Genomic DNA, 26,097 nt, shown 5'->3' with positions numbered 1-26,097 from the left:
GGCAAACGTAGGTGGTCGCCCACCAGCCGACTTGTCCGCGTTCCACACGAGCTGCCGAGCGAATGGAGGCAAGCGTAGGCGCCACCGTAACTCACCTAGACCACTTCTTCTCCGCATGCCCTTCACACATTTCTTATCACGTACACAGAAGCGAGAGTCCGACGTCGTCTGCGATCAAACTGACCATAAGTGAACTGCTTACCATATTCTAGAGTGGAAGACGAAGGACGGCTCTGTCGTATAGGTTAATTGGCGAGAGATAACGCGCGGGCGCTGAGGTGACAGAATGAGGAATCAACCAGATATGAATTATGCGAAGAAAAGCGCCTATCGTATGAAATGCATGGGTTAAAAGCGATCGATGCGGCACTAATTACAGTATTTTCCGGTGTATAACGCGCGCGTTATACAGTAAGAAAGTGCTCTGAAGAGGTCCAGAGCGTTATACACGGAAATATTCTTACCTCTTCCAGAGTGTGCTGTGGTTTTCTCCCACGTCTCTTAGGGTCAGTTGACAAAACCGGCGAAAGGGCACTGAACTTCTGCAATAATCTTGAATTCGTTTCAGAAGAATGGCATGATTGACAAGGGACGCGAAACGGATCGAAAGCAGAGTGGAGACTCAAGTATATACTATGACAGCGACGCTGTTGCATCGGAGTTTAACGGATTTGACTAAATGTGTTCCAAATATAGCATATGCATATATGAGGCACCGCTTTGGTTTATTGTGTATACTGATGGCAGTACAGAAGCTTGTAGCACCACTGCGGTGCGCGTTATACATCGAACATTTCTCAAATTCGGCCCGTTTTTAGGGGTGCGCGTTATATACCGGAAAATACGGTATGCGAAGAAAGCGTCTATTAGGTAGGATATGAAATGCATGGGTTAAAAACGATTGATGTGGTACTAATTATTAGGTTTAACATTCGTTTGAGGGAAGTAGACTTTAAAAAGAATCTAGATGTTTTTCAAAATATACATTGCAAATACGGTAGCATCTATACCGTGTTTGATAGACTATATTACCTTACCATTAGTGGACATTGCCATACCGTATGTGGTATCACATGCACGTATACGAGGGGTTTGCGGAGGAAAGCATAAAGCCACAGATTTCCAGATTGCAAAATCACATCCTTACGTGATTATCAGAATAACAAAATAAACAAATAAAAAATAACGGCAGCAAAAGGAAAGCGCAAAAACTTAAAACAGCACAGGACAACTGCGGACCTGTGTACCTGAATGTTGTCTTGCTTTGGTTCTACGTTTCCGCGTCTTCCTTTTGCTTTAGTTTTTCATATTTTTAAATCAACATGCTCAATAACCAACTGCCCCGACTTTCTGCGTAATGACGTTGTTAAATCTTTTTCAAGAGATGTCATCATCTACATCATCATCTCGAGGGCACTACAGTGCAACAATTTGTCCTCGCGAAAAGACACCAACACAAAACGAACTATCATTCACCGATTGCGTCGCTCGCGACTTACGATCGATAGAAAAAAAAAAAAAAAAGAAAGCGCAATGTAGGTACTCATTTCTTCTCAAGAAGCGCGACAATGCAGGGGGGCCTCGGGTTGGTCTCCTCAGACGACCTCCCGCTACGATTGGACAAATCGTTTGCGGAGACCAATCAGGGCGCTCTCCGCGTTGGTGGCCATCTTGAGAAGCGGAGGGAAAGAGATTTCTTTCGCTCATAAATTAAGAACGATGCAACACATGACGCCCGTTCCTTCTAAGTTGGTGTCAAGGTAACGACGTCCTTCATTCCGCGATGAGAAATTTTAGCATTTTAGTGTGCCTTTAAAGCTAGATAAATTTTTAAGGCAGTGGTTAGTACCATATCACTAGTTTTTGCCCCTTACTGAAGTTACTGAAACTAGGGGTGTGCGAATCCGAATATTTTAAGTCGAATCGAATATCGAATCGAATGAGGGGAAAAATTCCGAATACCGAATCGAATATTCGTGCAAAATTTACAATATGTGACTTTCACACTAAAATTTTCATTTTGTAGCCCATGGCTTTAGTGTAATTTTTCTGGCATTAACTGTCACAAGAGAGACATACAATTCTTCAGTTTAAAGCCCCTACTCTTTAATTTTACATGAGAGTGCTTCCTGCTTATCAGGTGAGCCTACACTTACTGGAGTACTGGGGTGGTTACCTTCATTTCAAAATTTTGTCAGGCAGTAGCATGTTATACGGATGAGGCTGTAATTGTTTCAGACAACCACAGGTCTTTTGTGAAACAAACGAATTGGCATCTTGCCTCAGCTTAGCCATGAACACCCTTTAGTTTCTTTGCGCTCGTCTTAAGAAGTTGCACTACTGAAATTTTAGATGTAAAGGACATCTTTAAGACACCCTTCTTGTTCGTGGGCTGTAGTCATCATTCAAGAGTCCTAACTTTTTAAAGGCAACCACACAGACATCAAATCAAAGTCCCTCGTCGGCACCGCTAAACTGCATGTGGGAGGGGCGCCGCCCCTTCCACAGACGATGTCTACAAAACTAACTTTGGATAACGTTATCTTAAACTAAACACCGTCCAGCCTGTGTTGGTCCTGCAGCATGGGCAATTTCGTAAAGGAGGCTTCACCTCATGCACGGAAGCATCAGGTGAAGCCCACTTTCGGGTTGTGTCGCTCATATTCGTGGAATAGTCGAATATTCGAAAAATCGAATATTGGATATTCGATTCGCGAATCGAATAGTTCGAGCGTTTGATATTCGATTCGAATTCGAGAATTCGAATATTCGCACACCCCTAACTGAAACACCTTATTGGAGTATTTCATATCTGGTTGGATGGTGCCCACCTGATCACACGAGCTATCGGGATGGACAGACATGAAACTGATGCTTGTATTTCCGAGCGATTAATCTGGATCTATTCTATCCGATAGCAATAGTTCAAATGAGTACTGAAAATTTAGAATACTCTCCCCTTTTCCGCAGAAATAAAAATAATATTGCTCCACAAATCAACGCCCTTAAATCAGGCAGTTCTCGATCTGTTTGTATGAGTAAAAATTTTAACGGGCTGGGAAAAATCTATTAAGAAGCTCGTCTGACATCATAGATTAGTGACTAACCACGAAGCGATGTATTAACGGCGGTGTGTCGCATTACAGAACCTATTGCAACCCTAACTGCGGGGGTATAAAACGTGGATACCAATTAGAGTACGCTCATTACTACTAGCGAAGACACAAGGAATTACAGGAAGTCGCTGAAAGCCGCGGGGACCACAAAAAGGGCAGCATCAGCAGGTTCCCCGGGCAACGTCATCATGACCTTGATGACGTCATTGAAGGACCGTGACGCAAGAAGGTACCTGCCAAGTGACCTTTCTCCGCTGAACATTCACTCAGTAGATCCCACAGGAAAAGTTTATTACACGTGCAATGCTTGAAGTTTCTCAAACATATCACGTCAGATAATGTGAGGTTCACACGAAACAAGGCACGTTATCTTGATGCCTGAAATTGCGTACGTCGATACTATTAGTAACCCAAGCAGCACAATGTACTGAAAGACGAGTGCAATAGGGGTGGACGGGTGGGCGGAAGGCCTTGAACAGACTCTTGAAACTAAAGAACATTGGTAAGACACATACCGTCCACCCCTATTGCACTCGACTTTCAGTACATTTTCCTGCTTGGGAAGTTTGAGTGCATCGTACGCTATCGCCTTTGCGTACGTAAGGAATAGCGTGCTGTTACTGCGCAATGCGCGGAGAGCTCTTTTTGTTTTGCGCGTGCGCAGATCCACCAACGCTATCGCTTACGTACGCAAAGGCGGTTCTCGCACGGTGAAAGATGCCGTTACTTTGACACTATCACAAAAGGAACGGGATTCATATGTTGCTTCGTTTGTGACTTATGAACGAAACGAACCGCAATATATTCCTTCATTTCTTTCTCTCCTTCTCAAGAAGGCCGGCAATGTGGAGCGGGCTCTCATTGGTCTCCTCAAACGTTTTCCCGCGACGATTGGACAAAATCGTTGATAACTGGAGCAATGAGAACACGCTCTGCATTGTCGGCTTTCTTGAGAAGGAGATTGGAGAGAGAAAGCGTAAATTGCATATTATTTTGCTCATAAATCACGACTGACGCAACGAATGAAACTCGTTCCTTTTGTCCTGCTGTTAAGGTAACGGCATCTTTCATACTGCGGGGAGCACTTTAGTGACACTTTAACTTGTTTGATGCCGCTTTGTCAAATATAGTCGCAAAAGATTTTTTTCTCGTTCCTTTTCTTTACCACTAACAAAGGTCGCGTAGTCAACCAATAAGAGCAGTTATCATGAGTGCATTCGATTGTCACTTTTCAACGCCCGAGGGCTCTACTATCGCCACAGGGTTCTTGGACTGCTAGTGAGACTGCACCTAATAAGAAATGGAATAAGGCGCTGGAAATAGCTAAGAGTTTACCAACTACCGATGAATTTTCATTCTTTCTACTTTCACATAGCCAAATCAAATCTACACAGCCGTCTTTGTTTTGGGTGGGGACGAAAAGGAAGACGGCTGTGTAGAACGTTATGTATTCTATGCGAAAGTAGAAAGAATGAAAATTCATCGCTTGTTTTAAGCTCTTAACTATTTCCGCCGTTTTATCCCATTTGTTATTGGCCCAGCCTCACTGGCACTCCAAGAACTCAGTGGCGATAGTAGAGCTCTCGGACGTTGAAAAGTGACAAAAGTGGCCCACCCAAAACGAAGACGTCTTAATGGTATGGAATGCAATGTTGTGCCCCAGCCAACATTACACGCACATACAAGAATGATGATGATGGCACTAGTGAGCAACCCAATTAGAAGGAAAAGATATTAGAAAGTATCTATCATGTACCGTGCTGAGCTCAAGATCGCGGGTTCGATCCGGGCCGAGGACGGTACGTAGCAATGTGGGGGGAGGTAAACATTGCTTTCAGCACCGTCTGTCGGAGATTTCCGAAGCACGTCAAAAGAACCCCAGGTGGTCGAAATTATCCGCAGTCCTACCCTGCAGCACGTGCAGCATGTCGCCACACAAATAGGCTGACTCACATTACGTGCAAATCTACGTGCACTTCCTAACATCCGGGAACACTTTGTGTATTGACGTAGCAGAACACTGGATTAGTACGCAGAAACACAGTATCAAATACACATGCCACAACCCTTGATGGCCACCCAATGCACACAGAGAACAAGTGAGAAATAGATATGAAAAAGTGCAAGCCAGCCACAGAAATGTAACGATAAGCAAACAGATACAATTGTAAGTGGATGACGTAACTAAATAGTACCGCATACTTACAAGCACCTGTGGGAGCACCCTGTAAATTAACTGCACACAGGAAACAAGTATGAAGTTCACATGAAAAGTGCCAGCCACTCAGAGCAATCTAACTGTAAGAAAACGTATAACTGAAAGTGGATTAAGCAAGTATCGCACACTTACCAACACCTGAGAGCAACCTGTAAATTAATGCGGCTGAATGCCCGATTAGCACTCGTGATGACCACCCAATGCACACGGAAAAAAAGTGAGAAATACATATAAAAAAGTGCCAGACGGCCACAGAAATGTAACGATAAGCAAACAGATACAATTGAAAGTTACCAGCACATGGGGCCATCCGATAAATTAGCGCGGCTGAATACTGTACTCGATTAGCACACGTGCTGATAAACAATCAGTGCACACATGAAACAAGTAAGAAATGCAAACGGAAAAGTGCCAGCCACTCAGAGAAATCAAATGATAAGTAAACAGATAACTGAAAGTGGACAAAGCAAGTACCCAAGCAGCACAATGTACCGAAAGTCGAGTGCAATAGGGGTGGACGGTATGTGTCTTATCAATGTTCTTTAGTTTCAGGAGTCTGTTCAAGGCCTTCCACCCACACGTCCACCCCTATTGCGTGCATTGTGCTGTGCAGTACATTGTGCTGCTTGGGTACCGCATACTTACCACCATCTGGGAACAACCTGTATATCAATGGGGCTGAACACTCGATTAGCACACGTGATGACTGATCAATACAAAGAGAAAACAAGTAAGAAATACACATGGAAAAGTACCAGTCAGCCAGAGCAATCTAATAATAAGCAAACAGGTAATTGAAAGTGGATTACGTAAATAGTGCCACATACTTACAAGCACCTGGCAGCATATTGTAAATTAATGCGGTGGAATATTCGGTTAGCACACGTCATGATCAACCAATGCAGACAATAAACAAGTATGAAGTACACATGAAAAAGTGCCAGCCTGCCACAGCAATGTAACGATAAACAAATAAATAATTGAAAGTTGATGAAGCAAATAGTACCGCCCAGCACCTGGGAGCATCCTGTGAATTAATGCAGCTGAATACTCGATTAGCACACATGATAATCAACCAGTGCACACAGGGAACAAATAAGAAACACACAGGAAAAAGTGCCAGCCAGCCAGAGCAATCTAACGATAAGCGAGGAAATAACTGAAAGAGGATGAAGCAAGTACCGCACAGTTACCAGTACCTGGGAGCATCATGTAAATTAATACCTGATTAGTAACCGTGATGACCACCCAATGCACACAGAAAACAAGTGAGAAATAGATATGAAAAAGTGCAAGCCAGCCACAGAAATGTAACGATAAGCAAACAAATACAATTGAAAGTGGATTACCTAAATAGTACCGCATACTTACAAGCACCAGGGAGCATACTGTAAACTAATGCGGTCGAATACTCGATTAGCACACGCGATAACCAAACAATGCACACAGGAAACAAGTATGAAGTTCACGTGAAAAAGTGCCACCCAGCCAGTGCAATCTAACAATAAGCAAACGTATCTGAAAGCGAATGAAGCAAGTACCGCACACTTACCAGCAACAGGGAGCAACCTGTAAATTAATGCGGCTTAAAATGCGATTAGCACACGTGACAGCCAACCGAGGCACACAGGAAACAAGTAAGAAATGCACATGAAAAGTGCCAGCCAACCACAGCAATCGAGAGCCAGATAAGTGAAAATGGATGAAGCAAGCACCGCACACTTACAAGCAGGGAGCATCCTGTAAATTAATGCGGCTGAATACTCGATTAGCGCACGTGACAACCAACCAATGCACACGCGGAACAAGTATGAAATGCACATGAAAAGTGCCTGTAAGCAAGGAGACAATTGAAAGTGGGGGAAGTAAGTCCCGTACACTACTAACATCTGCGGCCAACCTGTAAATTAATGCGACTGAATACTCTATTAGCACACATGATGACCATCTGATGCACACGGCAAACAAGTAATAAATGCATATGAAAGAGTGTCACAGCAATCTCACTGTAACGTGCGAGACAAGAAAATCATGCACGGTGTAGTAACTATAGCTTACTAACATAAAAAAAACAATTCGATAAAATAAACACAAAAACAACAAGAAATTAAGATCATCCAAGGACTTGCTGCATACCAAGAAGGTCCTCCTCGTTCGCAGCGTCTGTAGCGATAACAAGCGTATGAACGAAGTGTATGGAGGTTGTAGCGGAGAGCAGAAGCATGGAACGTAGTGGCTTCCAGGTGCCAGGGCTGACTTCATGAAGGGGCGCTCTGTCAATCTGTCTGCGATGATAGAGAGTATAGAGTTTCTGACTACTAGTTTTAAAGGGATGCAATTAACGATAAATAACACCAAGTAACCGGCGCCTTGATGGAGGGATTCTACAACACAAGAAAAAAATAGGACGAAAGGACAACATTTGAAATGCAGTGACTGAATTATAACGATGAAATAATTAGGAAATAAAACAAACCAACAGAATAATTCACTGCGTCGCGGTGTTGCACGGTTTTCAACGCATGCCTTTGTAACTTCGAGATTCCCGATAAGAAAGTCAGTTGTCTTTTGGTACACGTGGAACCAATGGTCGGTAGCACACGCTTTCTGTTCACATGGTGCTGTGTGCCCATGGGCACGCTATTGGACAGAACGCCATGTTGGCAGCCCTCTCCTCCTGCAGCATTTAGAAATACAAACACTCTATGCACATTGGTACAGGTAAATATGCCGAGCCAATCCTGTTTTGTTTGTCAGGCTTCAAAGCTTTACATGGCGCTCCGCGTTTGGAAGTCAATATTTATTTCCAGGGCAGGGTAACGGTAATGGTAACGGAAACAGAAACGGTATATTACGGAAATTGGAGATCGTAACGATAACGGAAACGCAGACCACTTTCCTCCAATGCCGAACACAGAAACGGAAACGAAAATTGTCTTCCGGTATTGAATTCGGGTAATACCGTTGTGCGATGACATTTAAGTGACTTTTCATTTTATTTTTGTATTTTGATGACTCCATTCCCTGTAATGCTCTAAATAGTACACGACAGCGTGGAAACAAAGCGCAATATTGGATATCGAGGGTGCATCACTCGCTTATACCTATACTTGTGACATCACCTACCTGACATCAAGACATGAGACTTACACAACATAGACTCCACGCACTCTACTCCACCATAGCACGAGGATGACACTGACCGCATACGATTTTTTGTACTTTCTTCATTTCACCGTGGCATTCATAGCGGACGCTCTCATAGTATACTATGAGAGCGTCCGCCGATGAATGCGACATTGGATGAAGGTTACGCCCATCTTGGGTTGCTGGACTCAGAGTGACTGAAGACATGTTCCTACACTTCTTTAAAAATCTTGCAAGAAGTGCGCAACCCAACGACGTAAAATTACTTGTGTAGTGTGTACGCGTGACACCGAAGCAGCACTTGGGCAAAACAGGGTGCTCACAGAGCCGTTCCATTACCGGAAACAGTAACGGAAACGTAACGGGAAACGAAATTAAAAGCTGGTATCAGAAACGGATAACGGAAAGGAAAATATAGCAGTAACGAAAATGGAAACGGTAACGAAAATACGTTCGTTATCCTTTTCCTATGCCCTATAACGTTATACGTACGTGCCAAAATCTATAGACAAACAAATATAGACAGTGTTACGCATGTGGTCCATCATTTAATCGACGGTTACACAAAAGTGCCACAAATAAATAATTTAAACAGTGATAAAATAGTTGTGAAACCCACCTGTCACGATCCGCGACCGCTTGAAGGGCGGAAAGTGTCGTCTGCATTGTTGTACGTTCTGTTTACTTTAGCTCAATGACACAAAAGTGCATAATTCAGCAGATTGTGTCACAAGTTACAAATAAAAGATATCCACATTATACGCCCGAGTTCGTCACCTGTGACATGTTAATTCCTTCTCACAGGATAGTCGACAGGACCCTCAATTTGAACACTGCCGACTCGCGAATTATGAGAATTACATTCAACGGACACAGCGCAGGTGCTTTGACCTAACAACATTGTGTTGGTTAGCGCCGGGCTTCCAAGTCCCTAGCAGTGGCGTACCGCGATCTAGAGTGTGCAGACAAATGAGGAATTCCTCATGCGAGCCAAAACTTACTCAAGGAGTTGCAAGGGCAGGTTGTATTCCTAACCCTAACTTAACACCCAGCCTGGTCTTGTTGGATGCAAAAAGCAATAGAGATGAACTAATATTGGACGTACGATGTAACTGCTCGGTCAGTCTAACAATGATACTACACTAATGCACGAAATGAGTACCGCAAATAACAACAAAATTTTGAAAATACCTGCGACGAACCGGCGCACGGGGTGTTTCGCAGGTCGTCTGCTTTAGTGCGCGTTTTGTCTAGCCCGCCGTCTGCTACGGTATCTGCTGCATGTTATGCGGGCACCGCAAAAGAAATGACTTGTTGTAAGCGGATACCGTCGTCCCAATCACGTCTGCCCGGGAATACATGCTGTTAGATTTTCTCCTTCTGTTTGTAAAAGCGATCTTGTACGAAACCGGAAGAGTGGTGCACGTGGCCAGGCTGCGCGAAATCGAAACTGAAACTGTCACGTGACGAATTTCATTAGGACAGCTGGGTCGAAGGTTTGCTCTGGAAGAGTGCAAATTTGGCTGAAATGGGTCATGCGCGGAGTGCTCAGTTGGGGGAGGGGGGGGGGGGAGAGAAATACCTACCAATTTATGTGGGCTCGTACGGGGCAAAACGAGCGGGACGCGCGCGGAACAGAAGAGTCATGCGCGCGGCAGTGAGAGCACTAATGTCGGAGCGCTTTTCCGGATATATATTGTTGCAGTATGGGTGTTTTCCCTGAGACCCTTTAAGACATTTGTCGGCACAGTTGCCTTTAAACTCGGCCCAGGAAGCACTACCTCTGAGCAACATGCCGCCACCAGGCATGCAGATCGCTCGGAAATAGCACGTACGCCATCACCACCCACCTGGTGCTGCGCTAAAGAGCGTAGCCAAACCAATACCAGAAGGGAGACTCCCCTCAAAAGAGACTGCGCAGTGCCAGGTGCCGGGGGTTCCCGGGGGTTGCGAGCACGGATGATAACTGATCTCCTTTCAGTACAGCTAGATAACGATACGTGAACATGTCAATGCACATTCAGTGTACAAAATGATCTTTATTACCTAAACATTCTATGTAGCACTCACTTGTTCACTTCTCGAACACCAAAACTCGCTCTGCACTCTGCACACTTGACACGCTTCTATTGCATTTGTTTATCCATACCGTAATGACATAATAGCCTGTGTTCCCTGTACACTTTTTGAGTAGACCATAGCGACAACTTGAATAAAGACCATACTGGTTGTAACAAAAGCAGATACCAAGAAAAAAATTTTGAACTTTGTTGCTATTACACTATATGGGATTCTCATCTGACAAGACCTGAAGACCATGACCAAAACTGGACTGCCGGCACTAGCTCGGAACAGCTCCATATTCCTTTGACATATTTTCCCGACATTAACGTGGAATCTTGAAATATATCAGTTACAGAAGCCCAAGCTTGTATAAATCACTCACCCATGATGTCAGCTGAGCTTCACAACTATTCATTTCAGTTTCCCACTTCGCAGAAATGCTGATTTGAATGAACAAATCAGCAACTGCCTGGACACTGGCTTGCACAACAATGTCCTTCCCATTCACTCGAACAATGCGATACTCAACTTTACAATCACTACTATTCGAACTTATATTATCAATAATTCATAACTATAATAACTAAAATTGGGCAAAGGCAGAACATCACATAAACGTGATTATAACAACAAATCCTGAGCGAATTCAACTATTAACAAACAATAAAGACACCACTACGACACGTCCCCATATGGTACATGCAGCGTAGTTTCTGAACACCATATTATAGAGCTGTCCATTACTGACATATTTCTCCTCCACTATACTGCACTTTAGAAACGCACAAAATATATCCATCACGTTTGACCACACAGAATGTACGTGAGATTTGCACGAGGTGCACACACAAATTGCGCCTTGTTCACCATTCCCGAGCAGATGTCACGACCTCGGCGTATGTAGCTTTGATTGGCCAAGTTTAGAGGGTGTGAGGGGCACGTGCCCCCGATGCCTTGCAAGCTGGTCTTCAACTGCTGAACCTAGCCGTTGTGCCTCAGACGCGAGACGCTCGGGCGTCTCAGACACAGTATGAAGTGATCGATCCAGCAAATCTCGCAAGCTGCCCAGATCTGACCATGGGGTGTCCGACCTGCGTAGTGCAGCTACGGCTTGCTCGTTGAAGCTCCGCTCATGGGCAAGCTGGGACTTAAGACTGCTTACCTGGATAAAGGTTAGAGGTATAATTCAGTAATAAGGCACTTCTAACGTTAAAACGCATGCAGAATCTGCTGACATAGAGTCTCAGACTCAGAACCATTACTTCCCTTGTAATACATTTTGCTGGTACAAGATTGTAAATGATATATGGCAGTGTAAAACCCTTATTGTTCGTGGACTCCTAATTTCCACGAAAATCAGGAGTGCACGAGCAATAAGGGTTTTACACTGCATCTTGCCTTCAGTAAGTTTACAACCTCACGTACCAATTTTAACAACCTTGCACCAAATTTAAGGGCACGCAAAAATTGAGCAAAAATTGACACTTCCAAAACTGTGATCAATCGGAAACTTTATTTTCACGCTTGGTTGCTAGTAAGCATTTGAACTGCTTTACAACACGAGCGTGCGCGAGACTACTAAGGAATAGCAAGCCGTCCTCTTTCTGGCTTACCTTTCCTTCCAAAATAAATAGAAAAAAAAAATGGAGAACCGCTGCATGTTATTTCTACTAGGAGAGCTAACATACCGCAACAATGAATTATACTTGAAACCAAGTATGTCTAACCCCATTGCTGCAGGTGCATTCCACAAGGCACAGACGGAGGCGACACTCATTTCCGAGGCATTCGACATTGTGAGGAGGAGGAGGAGCAAGAGGAAGAGCAGCAGAATTGTCTCGAACATGCACACGTCGCTGACAAGAGTGAGGAAGCAGCGTACCTGCCCTTCCAGTGCGTTCACTTCAAGATGGTGGTTGCACTCATGTGCTACCGACAGCTCGGTTTTCTGGTCAAGTGCTGCTCTGAGGGTCCTAATCTCATCACTTAGCTTCCGATGCTCCTTGCTCAGCATGTGCGAACGTTCGTAAGAAACGTGAGACAGTTCGTCCTGTGATAAAAGTGTGATGTGAAGTACGAATGAGTTCACGCGGTTAAAAGTTTTCGGATACATGTAAGCGGCCTAGAAGGCGACCCCACCATGCTTAAAAGGACGGTCGCATCCCGAAACCCCTCTCTGAAGCAGATATCACACTATGTTCGGCACTGACCGACAATCTACTTGGTATTTTTGTTTTCGTCTGAAGAGTGCTTAGCCATTAAACAAATTTCACGGGTCAGCGCTGCTCCCGCAGGAGCGGAGGCTCTGGCGGCAACGACATCAGTGTGATGTCCCTCCCTAACATGAGGAGTGAGAGGGAAGCACACAGAGGGGGAAGGCTTTGTTTCCGTGAGTTTGTCTACTTCGCACGGCCGTGGCATCCCTTCTCTCACTGCCATGCTCTAATTGGTGTGAAACCTTAGTGTAGAGAATGACGTTTTCGACATTTTCCAGAGAAGGAATTCCACCATACTCCCACCGTGTACTCACACGAGCGACATTTCCAAGAATGCTCCAGCGGAAGATGGGAAAACCATCCTAGCTTTCTGCTGTCACGTCAGCACCAGTGCTCAACGTCATGTCTTCTTGTGCGCTTCGAACTACGAGGAATATGGAGAACAACGTACGTATTCATTAGCAGACGACAGGGGGCGTCATCTGCTACGTGCGCAGTACGGCACCCCGATATTCATGCGCCGTGCGAATGATCAATGTGAGACGTGGTGGAACTTCCGCCCAGTGAGCAGTTTTTTGCCTTTTCTTCCACTATAATATTCCACGGGGATGTCGCTTGTGTGAATACACAGTCAACATCTGGCATCTGCATCAGCAAATCATCTGCCCGCAGAACCTTAACATATTTATGCCATTGTGTCAATTCATGTGTCTCCCCCACTGTATTCTCCCAAAATATTGTTCTTCCATATGGAGCGGAAGTATCGAAATTAATTTCTTGTTTTAACAAATACGACATCATAGGGTCTCCAGTTTCCAATGCATCTGGCAACATTGCTCCCCGAAGGTCGATTCAGTCTCCACACCACAGCTACTGGCAGATTTCGAGCACTGTTGTTTTCAGAGGCACACCAACACTCGATGTCACGTGCTCTTGGAGGACACGAATGTATGGAGCTTTGCGGCTTCTTTCAAAAATTTGTGGAATCTCGTAATGTTTGCCGATGGCATTTATAAGCATTTCGCGTACAGGGCCCTCGAGCACGGCCAATATACATTACAAAATAAAATGATAATCATTTTTTCAGTCTGTGGTGGCACGTTAAAAACACAACACAGTAAAGTATCACCACAGTCACCAGTAGTTTATCCAGAATCACAAACGTTGAAAAGGGGGGGGGGGGGATTGCAAGAAAATGTTCCCTGTGGAAACTGGCTTTTCATATCGTCAGTGAAGACCAGTGAAAGTTTTCATATTAGTCAATCTTACTGACAACATATTGTTTCAACAGCTTCACTCAGTGCATCATGATCTGCCAGTAAATCATAGTGACAAGTGGCAGCAGTGACATGAGTGAATACAACACAGGATGGGTGATTGTGGGTACCTGTTTGGCAAGTTACTGCGAGCACCAGAATGGCATACCTGAAGATCTCTGACCTTTGTCTCCAGCCGTTGATTTTGCTCACGTAGCACAGACAACTCACAAGAGAATTTGCTTCTTGCACTCTCTCTGTCCTCCTATTCAACACACATATGGTTGTATTGATGAGAAACTATGACTCACAAATTCTAAAACAGTTTTCACTGATACGATAAATGCATTAGAAGCTCTCCACACTGAAGATCGCAAGAGCTCCACTTCCTGTATCCAAGGAATCCTAGGTTGGCATTCCGTTGCCCACTGATATAACGCACCAAAGAGAACGTTCTCTACAGACAATTTTTATCGTTACCGCCCTGTAACACCAGGGTCAGAAAGGTTCGGAGACAGATCTTCAAAGAGTTTCAAGGCTCCTTGAAACAAACTTCAACAAAATGAATGATGCAATGGCTCAATTTCAATACTCTTCCACCCCATAGCAGCGGATGGCTGTGATTTTCCCCAGAAGTCATGGTTAGAGCCAGGGATTGTCCCCTCCCCAACACCCTCCCAAAAATATTCCAGCCGGCCACCAAATACTGGCCAGAAAGCCCAAAAATGACACAAAAGCAAAAGCCAGCAGACATGGCCGTCATAACGGCATCTTTCATTAGTAAAGTTCGCAGAGTAAAGAAAGAAGGTAACCTTTTCCGTAGACCTCTGAGGGGTAGGGAGGTCAACCAAATGTTCCCTTGAGCTTGATGGAGTAATGAACCCATTGATTGTGTCTGAAAGTTGCTGCTGAAGGGTGCAAACCTCTTTTTCGAGTCGTTTGTTTTCCCTCTTCAATGATTCAATCACTTGGTTGAGACCCTCAATCACTTCATTTGGCTGTCAAATAGTGTAACACATAGCTAATGTCAAAATATCGTAACAGTAAAACGTCAAAATGCTCCAAGGCTTCCAGTCTGAAATGCTTACAGGTTCGTGATGCTTGACGTTCTCCCTCCCTGTCCCCGCTATTCGGACAGACGCGTTGAGTAAGCTCGACTCTAGGGTGGATAATTTACGCTTGAGTTCCCGTATCTGCGCGCTGAAGGCCAAAACAAAGCTCATTCAAATCAATTTGAATTAACTTGTACTGTAGTGCAACACTCACCTGTTGCGCCTGTTCTCAGAGGTCAGTGCAGCGATGTCGTCGTCTGCTACTTTAAGTTTCCGTTCTAATGAATTCTTTTCGTTTTCTAATTCTGTGCTCTTTGCAGTTTCTTTGATAAGTTTTTCACTGAAAGCCATTGTCTGCAAAGAATTGTTATATCAACGTTTAAGACACACTGCACATGACAAGAGGATGAAAAGCCATACCTGTGTTATTTGTTCCCTTATTTGTTTTTCAAGTGTCGTTTTACTTGTAATTACCAGCTGAATTTTTTTCTCAAGCTCCTTGTTCTCATTCGAAAGTGTACTGCATTCAGCGGTCGCTTCATCTAGCCTACATTTAAGAGCCTGCAGCAACAACATACACCGTGTTACGAGACTAGAGTAGATGTGCTTTCCCGACAGAAACGTCCACGATTCACGTCTACTCAATACGGAACATTGTGCAATGTATTAGTTCATATGTACACTACAGTAGAATCTCGATGATACGATCACGGATGATACGAATTTCGGGATGATACGAATTCTTTCCGGTCCCGGCCGGAATGCTTATTCTTCCCATGTATTAGAGTTCGGATGATACGAACGCGTTATCTTGCATTTACGGATGATACGAACGAGCCGAGGATGCGACAGAGACCCTCGTGACGCGAGAGCGCGCGAGTCATGCATCTCCTTCTTTCGAAAAGGGAGGGCGATCCTCACCACGAACTCCCTTACATCATGTTACGCAGGGCAAGCAATGACTTTCCCTTTCCCTGAATAATCGAGATTCTACTGTGCCTATATTCATTTGCGCAAATCACCGCCAAATCATATCGGAGATAAGATCAAAGGGATTACACGGTCCGGAACCTTATCATGGAATTTATCCACCAGCTAGCCTGCATTTACGCCATTCTGTCAATGACCTTATCAGTTTATCTCTGTTTTGACCTTTTTACCACCTTCAAAACAATAAACCGCGAAGCTCTGTGACATCGCAGTGGCGGAAAACAGCGACGAGAACACGTGAAGGGAACATATCACGACCACTTCTGGCAACATTACGCGTCACCATTCCGCAAGTCGGCTTCACCTAACGCCTGCGTGCTTTAGGAGAAGCTCGCTTTAGAACACTGTCGCGCGACTCGCGGGTGGAAAGCACGTGCCGAGTTTTTTAAATCGTCTCGCGAATTTGGGCAGCATTGGCCAAAAAAGGACACACAAAAGCGTTACGACCGACCTCTTTCGCTTACAGTAACGAAAAATGAACAGCCACTGTATTTTCTTGCCTCAATTTTATTTTTAATTCGTTTGATACGAATTTCGGACGACATGAATTTTTTCTGCTACCCCGTGAGATTCGTATAATCGAGATTCTACTGTATTTATATTTAGTTGCGCAAAAAAAAAAAAAAAAAAAACAACACCGTTCACAGTTTTACACCGCCTAATTTACAGCAGAACAGAAGCCAACAAACCACTGCCCCACCAGACAATAGCAAGCATAATGTGCGGTCCATACAAGGTCTGATCATTTAATTCCGGGACCGATTCCAGGTTGATATTACTGGTTTCATTAAATATGAGGTCACAAACACGGTCTCACCGTGTTTGTGTTTCCTCTGTTCTTTCATCGGGTTTTCAAGTCATGGATCTAAAAGTACTGTCGATTGGTGCAAAGATGACGACGCTCGGTGATGTCGTTCCCAAGACACGGCTGTTTGAAAAACTACGCTTTTTCGTCATTTTCGCGATATTGCCCGCTACCATGCCCCAGAAAAAAGAGCTTTGGGGCACTTTGAGGCGGATTTGAGCAAAAATACTTTGGGATCATATAGAAGACAAATTTTTTGTCACCAAAAATGTTATTTCCAGAAGATCCGTTTTTTGTCATTTTTCGAGAGTTGATCCCCGCGTACCCCCTTAACATATAACTCAACTTTTAACGACCAAACTTGAAAAAAAAAAAAAAAAAAAAGTAATGAAAAAATGAATATTGCATAAAACTTCAAAATGCAAGGGTCTAAGCACGCAGCATATTGTGGTATTTAGCGAGAGCACTATACGGCAGTACCTGACACTTGTAGTTCTTTTCTTTCATTTGGTTCCTTTCTTGCTCTAGTTTAGCTTTTAAAGTCTGCTTGTCAATTTCCAGACGAGTCAGCCTCGCTTCCGGCGTAAGCGTCGACGCACTGTCCTGCTGCAACACTGATGCCGAATGCTTTGCCTCTTGCAAGGCACTTGTCTAAGCAAGAGAAAGGCCACCAACGTATATTGGATACACCAAAACACTCACTACAAGAACAATGCAATGCAATTTCTTGAAGCAAGTCCCTCACGTTGACCTACCTCTTGAAGTTTTTCAAACTCCTGCCGCTTCAGGGAGAGGAGCAGATTTGTTTCAGATAATTTGTCCGATATGTAAGCTGTTTCTCGTCTTGCAGCTTCTACCTCCTCGGTCAGCTCGGAAATTTTCTGACGCTGTGACAGAGACTTTTGGTAAAGATTCGATTTTTCTGAAAGATATTGGACACTACCATCAAGATCTCAATAATCAGACGGCAATGTAGCAAAAAACTGGAACATCAACAACCGTGCTAGTCTTCCGACATTACCCTGAGTCGGGTAAATGAAGATTGAGCTTATTTTGCTTTGCGCTCGAATAAATGTCGTCCTGCGTGCCTTCAGTGACAACCGTACCTGAGTCGAGATTTTGAATTCTTTCCTCTGCTTGCTTTAATTTGTCCTCAAATGCAGAAACATCGTCACGAAGGCCAGAGACCTCTCTCTCGTAGCGTGAAACCGTTGTGTGTGCCTCATCCTACGAAGCACAGAGTAATAAGTATAGCAAATCAATCAATCAATCGATAAAATCAATCAATCAACATATTTCATTTGATATAACAAACACACAAAGTTAAACGAGGGACTGCGAGGGCAGGCCTGAGGCATACAAGACAAGCAAAGTTACTAACCCTCTCCATCTCTAATGTGTGCACGTGCTGCACCAGTGAGTCTACAGAGCTGACGATGGACCGCCCCCAGAAAGTGTCCCCTGGTGACGGGCTCTTAGAGACGGTTTCCTTTTGATCGTCGGCCATCAGCGGGGAGGAGCTAATAGGACCGTCCCTTCTGGACACATTTTGAGGCGAAGCTAGAGAGGACATAGTGCATGAAGCGTCGTTCCCACTCCAGACGCCAAGGATACAGCGCAGCGAAGTATACAGGCTCTGAAGCGTATCTTCAGTTGTTTTCTTTGCTTCTAAAACGTAATTAATTACCTCATTAGGGCCTTGCATACATAGAGAACGAATCTTTTTCAAGGCATGAGAAGGTTAATACAAATCTCAACGCTGGTTTCTTTAAAGCTGCTTGCAAATTTTTCAGAATAATCTATACGTGTATCACGCAGACAAGCATGACCAATTCAGGACTGGAGAAAAATAATGGCAACTTCAACGAAGTAGATTTAGTCTTTAAATAAAAACAGAAAAAAAAAGAAAAAAAGCTATATGCCCTGATTTTTTTTTAATTTCACAGACGTTATTTTTGATATTTTATTGTTTATTTGTTCCTGTGGTGCACCCCCATAAGGGAAATGTCCCCCTTCTAGGGAGAGAGCACCTCCATAAACCATGCAACAACAGAAGCAAAAACACCAGCAGCATGGCCGAGTGGGCTAAGGCGTCCGCTCGTTGGTGGTAGCCAAGGTCGTGCTGAAGACTGGGAGGTGGTGGTTTCGAATCCTACCGCCGGCTGTGCTGTCTGAGGTTTTCCCTGGGTTTTCCGAAGACTTTCCAGACGAATGTCGGCACAGTTCCCCCTGAAGTCGGCCCAGGACGCATACTAATCCCCCTGTCCCCCACTCCTTCCTGCTGTCCTCTCTCCGTCTGTCCACATCTGTACGTCGCTCATAGCCACAGTTGCTTCGCGGCGCTAACACCCAATCAAAAAAAAAAAAAAAAAAAAGAAAAGAAAAAAAAAGAAGCAAAAACTTTGAAAAAAAAGGGCACACAATGCCCAAGAGTAAGCAATCAAGTAAGCAACACAACGAGAAGAATTAGTAAATGGTATTCGTAGTACCCACTGGGTATCGAACACTGATACATGTCATACACTACATATCATACTTAACAGTGAAATGGATAGTTGTACAAGTCAAGATGGGGCAGAACTAGAGCACTGCATGGGCCTAATTTTCAGGCCCGCACCCGGCATGACGTCTTTTATGGGTTTACAGCCCGTACCCGACTGTTCCCAGGCTCAGGCCCGGTCCCAGCCCGCCTCTGCTCTACGTGTTCTCGAGGCCCTGAGGCGTATTTATATTTACTAAAGAGGCAGCGAGGAAAAGGACGCAGCTAATTGGTGGAGAGAGTGAGGAGATACACTCGAACGGAGAGCGGCTGTGTTTCTCTGCCAGGCAAGCCGCTCTGAGCTCGGTGCTTGCCTGCTTGGGAAGGCAGCGCGCAGCGGCGTGTGGGCAATATGTATGTACCTTGCGGTTCAGGAGGGACTCATCTCCGCTCTATTGTGCAAGTACCGGTGTTAGTTCCCCTTTCTCGAACTCTCACTCGAAGGAAATATGTCAGAACACCTAACCTAACTAACCCTCGTGCCTGACTCTCACATGAAGGAAATATGTTAGAACACATAACCTAACTGACCCTCGTGGCGGAGTTTCAGCGCGTCGCCGCACCAATCGTCCCCAAACGTGTGTGAGTGCACGTGTGAAATCCAAACCCATTACACGAAATAAGCATGATCACATATAAAAAGTGATAGTTCTCAGATGAGAATACCTTGATATCCCATACCGAATGAAAAAAAAAAGTGACAAGAAACTTCAGCTGTCCAGTCTCGTGAAATATGATCACGTACATGCCCAACCATGGCGGGCGTGGTCAAGCCCGTGCAGTGCTCTAGGCAGAACTGCATAAGCATAGCACGCCCAGTATTATTTCTAAAATTTCGAAGAGAAGAATTAAGTTGATGTGAGCTCTGTGGTGACGATTGTAGTAGAGTGCTACACGGTAGAGCACTGCACGGGCCGACTTTTCCGGGCCCGACCCGGCCCGGGCGCATCGAAAAATGGCCCGGCCCGATCCGGGCCCGGACCTTCATATTTTTATGCGGCCCGGCCCGGCCCGGTGACCCAGTGACTAGAGCCCGGCCCGGCCCGGCGTCTAAGCAAATAGAGCCCGGCCCGGCCCGGTGACCCGGCGAGTAGATCCCGGCCTAGTATTTCCAGCCGCGATGTACGCGTTTCTGGCGATTATCAAACAAATGTATAAGTAAATTTATAAGGAGAGAAGACAAACATACAAGTGATGGCGGTTTAACACCGTAACCGCACGAGACCAAATTCAATCCAGAACGCACGGGGCGTTATCGTTACACTGTCAAGATTTTGCGGAGATAGAGCATGCTGTCGACAAACTGCTTCTCCCAGTCTCTATCCCTCTCACCAAGCTTTGCCAAAGTGATTGTGAAATATGTGAGGAGTGAGGAGCAATGTAAAGTGGCTTGGAGAATGTTCTAGAGGGTCGAATCATATGCATAATGCAGTACCCTTTGCTTGTCTTTGCACAGGAATGACGCAAGCGCATGATGATATGAACTAATGCATCTCCAATGTGTGGAATTAGCTGCGTGGCCCGGCCGGGCCTGACTCTCGGGAACATATTTGTCGGCCCGGGCCCGGTCCGGCCCGCGGTGGTGGCGTATTTTAACGGCCCGGGCCCGGCCCGGCCCGCGGTGCTGGCGTATTTTGTCGGCCCGGGCTCGGCCCGGCCCGGAGCACACAGCCAATAACAAGCCCAGCCCGGCCCGCGGGCCGGGTCGGGCCCGGGCCGGGCCGGGGGCCCGGGCCCGTGCAGTGCTCTACTACACGGTATCTCATCGTTTGAAGAACGTATGACATTGTGGGACAGATATCTCGGGCATATAACGAAGAGAATAGGAAAACAGTATAGTTACACAACCATACCTGCCAACTTGACAAACTCAAAATTTGGGAGATTGCGCGCAATGCAACGTGTGTTTGTGTGTGCGAGGGTGGACATGGGGTAGGCGTTATGCATTAATTTCGCGTACTCCAGATATAATTGCCGCCTCCTACGTCATACGTGGTCACTGTTGGGTTGAGCTGTGACACACTATCATTGCTTCCGTCTACCGCAATTGCGAAGACGCGTTGCATCTTTGGCTCTTAATATTTATTTTTCGCGGACGCAGCCGTTTCACCGATGATGGCAGTGGTATTCGTCTGTCTGCACCTGTATTGCTTCACTCTGTCACATTTTGGGAACATCTTCTGGAACAGCGGTCACACGTGGTTGCTTACAATCCGCAGCAGGTTGTGCTCAACCAAAAGGCCCGTGAGAAGGGACTCAGCACGTATGCGGAACATGTACATGTTCTGCTTAGAGAGCACCATCGGAGGAAATGAAACTACTGTACGAGACTGGACTGATGAAAGGACGATAGTGAGTCTTCTCACCATCACCGACACCGCCAATCCAGTCTTCCGCAAATAACTTCTTGCAGGCAGTCTATTTTTCAGGAATACGTTTGGGCAGCTTTTAAAGGAAAATGAGAAAGAAAAAAAAAAAAGCCTAAGGCTCAAATTTTCCGGGAGATTAGAGGGCTTATCGATACAATGGAGAGACAGAGTGAAATTCAGGAGTTTCCCGGACAGGAGTGGTTTACAGACACAAGATTTAAAGAACATCCCTGTGAGCAGTGCATGTTCAATTTAATGAACTTATCTATTTAATAAACTAAAGTGCAGTCATATATGACTTTGTTATGTAGAGGTTCAACTGTTTGCAGTATGTATTTAGAGTTTGTTGCTTTAGAGAGCTAGGACTCCTCAGAAGTGGTGGTACTATGCTCACCAGATACCGTTCGATGGCGTGATTCCAAGGCCGCAATTCTTCCCTGCAGTCCACTCGACTCCAACCTCTCGCTGTGCAGTTCTTGAGCAGAATCGAGCACTCGTTTTTCGAGTTCTTTTCGTTTTTCTTCCAAGCTGTGCATTGATCGTGTCCAGCGCTGTCTATCAGCTTCACGGGCCTCGTTTGCGAGTCGAAGTTGATGTTGCACTTCCTGCAGCTTCAGAGTCAGATCACTGCGCTCTCGACATTTCTGCTCGCATTCCGATACAAGGGCTGCCACCTATTCATTAATTCAGAGCAAAAAATGCTGCACTTACTAATAGTTACGAAGCAAGATTTAGAAATACATGTACTATGGCAGTGTGATGTGGCTAGTATGTGCCGCCAGTGCATCGTGATCTAATTTAGAGCAACTCCCTTTACTTTAAACTGTGCTTTATTCAAACACCCTGTCCACATTGAGCTCCAACTGACAGCATTGCGCTGTAGTATCTCGAGACAGTCCTTAATCACCCTTATCTCAGTCGCACACCTTTGTTATGTCCACGAAAGTTCTGTAGATCACGCGAACGTCAGCAGAAAAACCACAACTGGGTATACACGTGCTGTTTGTTTTTCTTTATCTTTATTTATTTATCTTTTTATTTAGTTATCTTTTCATTTTTATTTATTTTTTAAGCTTTATGTCTTTATTTTGTCTTTATGTTTTTGTTTTCTTTAAGACTATGATTAAGGCCACAGGCTTTTGCGCCACTCTGCAAAATTTCACGGAATCCCTTACATTGCACGGAATTTTGCGGAAATCCGATCGGGTCGAAGGACGTGATTGGCGTGATGTGGATGGTTGCTACAATCTGCAGCATCTCAGGAGAAGTAGCACACGCTCACGCAAATGAGAGCCAGATAAAAGCATGTGCTGCGCACACTCCCAACTGCCCCAAGGTACTCGTGACCCTTTGACATATAATTGGGTCCTGGAACGGAATGAGGGTGCTTGCTCCGAATTTAGCATCTATCTGTAGATGATGAAAGATCTTTCAGCAGGTATAAAATGATTGTAGGCGACAGACGGCATTCACTGTCAAAGCGGAGAGCAAGATATTACGTAATGCTGAGCCAAACGAGTGCTTTGAACCTGTGAGTTCATAAAATATTTTTTGTTCCCACATTATCCGAGAGAATAAAGTGTTTCCCATTTCAACCAGCCGTTGACTCCTTGCTGCGGCAAATCGCGGTATTTACAAGTCGGTGCCGCGGAATTTTGAGTTTGCCGCAGCAGAAAACCAGGGCCCTTAGCTACAGTCAAACTCCTGTATAGCGAACACCTTTTTAATGAAAATACCACTACAGCAAATTTTCTTTGCGGTCCCGCTGGAGCCCTATAGGTCCAATAATGGACATCCTTTTTAACGAAAATAACTTTTGCGTGCAAATTTTTTTGGCTGTCCCCTGAGTTTCATTGTAGAGGAGTTTGACTGTATAACGCTCTGATGACAAAATTTTGGATGTGGCACTTACACGCAACTTAGTCGAATTTAACTCCAAGACAAGAATCACTCGAAAGCTGCAGACTATCCCTTCAATACCTTCTGCTTCCAATGCGATGCTTCTTGAAGAGCAGACTGCGTTCTTGCTTCGCTCTGGGAGTTGAGTGCTGTGATAGTTTCTACCTCTGCGGAGCACTCTTTCAGGCTGCTCTCCGCAACATCGCGCTGATTTTCCAGAGCCTGCTTTTGACGCAAGGCCTCTTGGAGAGCTTGCCTCAAGCCCATACACTCCTCGGCCATATTGGCACGTGCCTGCTGTTCACCTGGAAGGCACCATTTCGAAATTCAAACCACAACTACCGCATTTATACAGCCTGAAGTTTTGGGGAAATATTTTTTTCTAAATTCGGGGAGTAAAAATTGGGTGAATAAACATGCGCTCTAAATTCATGCAAATTCAGACGGAAAAACTCTAAATTCGGGGAGACATCAGGCTCAGTTACTCAAACTAACTGAGCTGGTTCGGTACAAATGATGATTTGACTGCATTTGCTGCCAAACTACCGTATTTCCACGCGTATTAGCTGCGGCTTATGCGCGATTTTTTTTTCTTACGGGCGCCCTGCGGCTTATCCACCGGTGCGGCTTATCTGATGACTAATTTTTCCTGGTATTTTCCCCATACGCCGATTTTAACGAAAGGGCCGACAGTGCCTCTGGAACAGCACTGCCCTGCCGACGCACGAACAGTGCGTAACAGGGACGGGTCCACATTCGAGCAGATTGATTTTCCTGGTGCATTCCCCCAAGCAGCTTTAAGGAAAGTGGTGACAGTGATTCACGTCTTTTGGAAGATCACTGACCCATCAGCCCACGAAAAACACCCGACAAGGGCACAATCCGATCTTGGTAGAACTCCAGAACTGACCTCCTCTGTTGTACACTGTGCCGATCCCGGAGTATGGACTACAGGGTTTATGGCCTTCTCTATGGTCTCCTTTGTCGCACAAATCAGTCGTCTTGTATTGCCTGCGGCTTATCTGCAGGTGCGGCTTATCTGCCAGAAAATTTTCAAAACGTCCCAAAAAACGCGTCCTGCGGCTTATCTGCGGTGCGGCTTATACGCGTGAAATTATGGTAGTTAGCGTGCATTCCTACAGACGTCTCACAGTGAGGGCAATTTGCCAGGTAAAAATTTGGTTTCACCCTAAGGAGGCAACCTTCAATTCGGGGTGCAACTTCGGGGAAAAATGGGGTTAAACCCTAAAACCTCAGGCTCTATGCATTTACTCATATAATTTGTGCACCTTTTCTCCTTCAAAAGGTTGCAAAAGTTGGGTGTACGTGGGAACATTAGTGAAACTATCGACATCGAACGTACCGACACGCGAAAGAAATACTATGACTACGGGGCAACAGGCAACGGTTAGGAGGTAAAATACCACTCACCACACCTGCAATATCGACAACAGCACTGCCATGCTTCAACCAAAAGTACAATTAAAGGTGTACTATGCTCGCCAACTTCGCCTATGTTATGTTGTGTTGTAGGTTCACAACGTGCTTGTACACGGTTTCTTTTCATGCCGGTTTTGCTGTTCGAGTGACACACCATCCATCGTCGGTGTACAGTCATCTAAAGTTTCTGAACGCAAGGCACCAATAAAACAAAAGCATGACAGCATTCACATTGTGAAGCGGGCACACACGGAAGGCATGGCCAAAACCACATGGCAAACAGAAACCAATCGCAGAGATGCGCTAGGCCAGATAACAGCGCACGAAACTGTGGCTACGCAAAGTACGCGATTTCTTTCATCCATTTTTTTTTTTGCCACACTATAGTCAGTGACAACATAAGTCATACACTTAACCCCCCCCCACACACACAAGAATCGCTCCGCACGCGCAAATGTAGTGCGGCGTGGCCAAGTGGGGACTGGGGGGGGGGGGAGAGAGAGAGCCGGCACTACATTGCGAAGCGGGGGAGTCGTGCAATGGCTGGTAGCCAATCGCAGGAGTCTTCCACAGATGAGTGGGCGGTCCCAATTGTAGGACTTAAGTTGTATGCAAGTATATACAGTATGCTTCCTAGGTGCGCAAGAAGCACTCACTGCGAAATTTTTCTGCAGCATCTGCCAATGTATTCTCCTTTTCCTTTGATAGTTCATCCAATTGCAACTGGAGGTCTGCCGTGTGCTGTTTCAGCTGCTCGCAGTCGTCGGTGCTGTGGCTGAGTTCCTGCCTTAGTTTTTCTGTCTCGCACAACAATTCACTCGCGCGGCTTTCCCCTGTGCCAGAAAAATATAAAGTCTAGTTATAACACTTTCAGAAAAAGGATTTGGTTCAAAACATTATTCACATGCTATGACAGTGTGTCTCTATGCAAGAGAGGGGGACAACAGAGGTGAAGCCATGTAACTATGAAACTATGTAACGAATGA

The 26,097-nt window shown here is 45.1% G+C and overlaps 1 protein-coding gene across 3 annotated transcripts in view; it reads right to left on the bottom strand.

The window, feature by feature from the left end:
• Nucleotides 1-10,500: 10,500 nt before the first annotated feature.
• LOC135399258 (centrosome-associated protein CEP250-like) overlaps nucleotides 10,501-26,097 on the bottom strand; it is a 33,226-nt gene continuing 17,629 nt past the window's right edge. For all 3 annotated transcript variants that reach the window (XM_064631085.1, XM_064631087.1, XM_064631086.1), the window contains 14 exons: nucleotides 25,768-25,944; nucleotides 23,753-23,976; nucleotides 22,167-22,446; nucleotides 18,246-18,532; nucleotides 17,971-18,091; nucleotides 17,620-17,786; nucleotides 17,345-17,515; nucleotides 15,490-15,630; nucleotides 15,284-15,423; nucleotides 15,106-15,217; nucleotides 14,830-15,015; nucleotides 14,187-14,282; nucleotides 12,428-12,595; nucleotides 10,501-11,707 (listed from right to left, as the gene is read on the bottom strand). In XM_064631085.1, coding sequence (XP_064487155.1) covers nucleotides 11,429-11,707; nucleotides 12,428-12,595; nucleotides 14,187-14,282; nucleotides 14,830-15,015; nucleotides 15,106-15,217; nucleotides 15,284-15,423; nucleotides 15,490-15,630; nucleotides 17,345-17,515; nucleotides 17,620-17,786; nucleotides 17,971-18,091; nucleotides 18,246-18,532; nucleotides 22,167-22,446; nucleotides 23,753-23,976; nucleotides 25,768-25,944 — 2,549 coding nt within the window. In that variant the 3' untranslated portion in view covers nucleotides 10,501-11,428. The remainder of the gene's footprint in view (nucleotides 11,708-12,427; nucleotides 12,596-14,186; nucleotides 14,283-14,829; nucleotides 15,016-15,105; nucleotides 15,218-15,283; nucleotides 15,424-15,489; nucleotides 15,631-17,344; nucleotides 17,516-17,619; nucleotides 17,787-17,970; nucleotides 18,092-18,245; nucleotides 18,533-22,166; nucleotides 22,447-23,752; nucleotides 23,977-25,767; nucleotides 25,945-26,097) is intronic.

This window comes from Ornithodoros turicata, chromosome 6, assembly GCF_037126465.1.
Source record: "Ornithodoros turicata isolate Travis chromosome 6, ASM3712646v1, whole genome shotgun sequence".
Classification (NCBI taxonomy): domain Eukaryota; kingdom Metazoa; phylum Arthropoda; class Arachnida; order Ixodida; family Argasidae; genus Ornithodoros; species Ornithodoros turicata.
The sequence above is the reverse complement of the archived record's forward strand: the minus strand, read 5'-3'. Positions and strand labels throughout refer to the sequence as shown.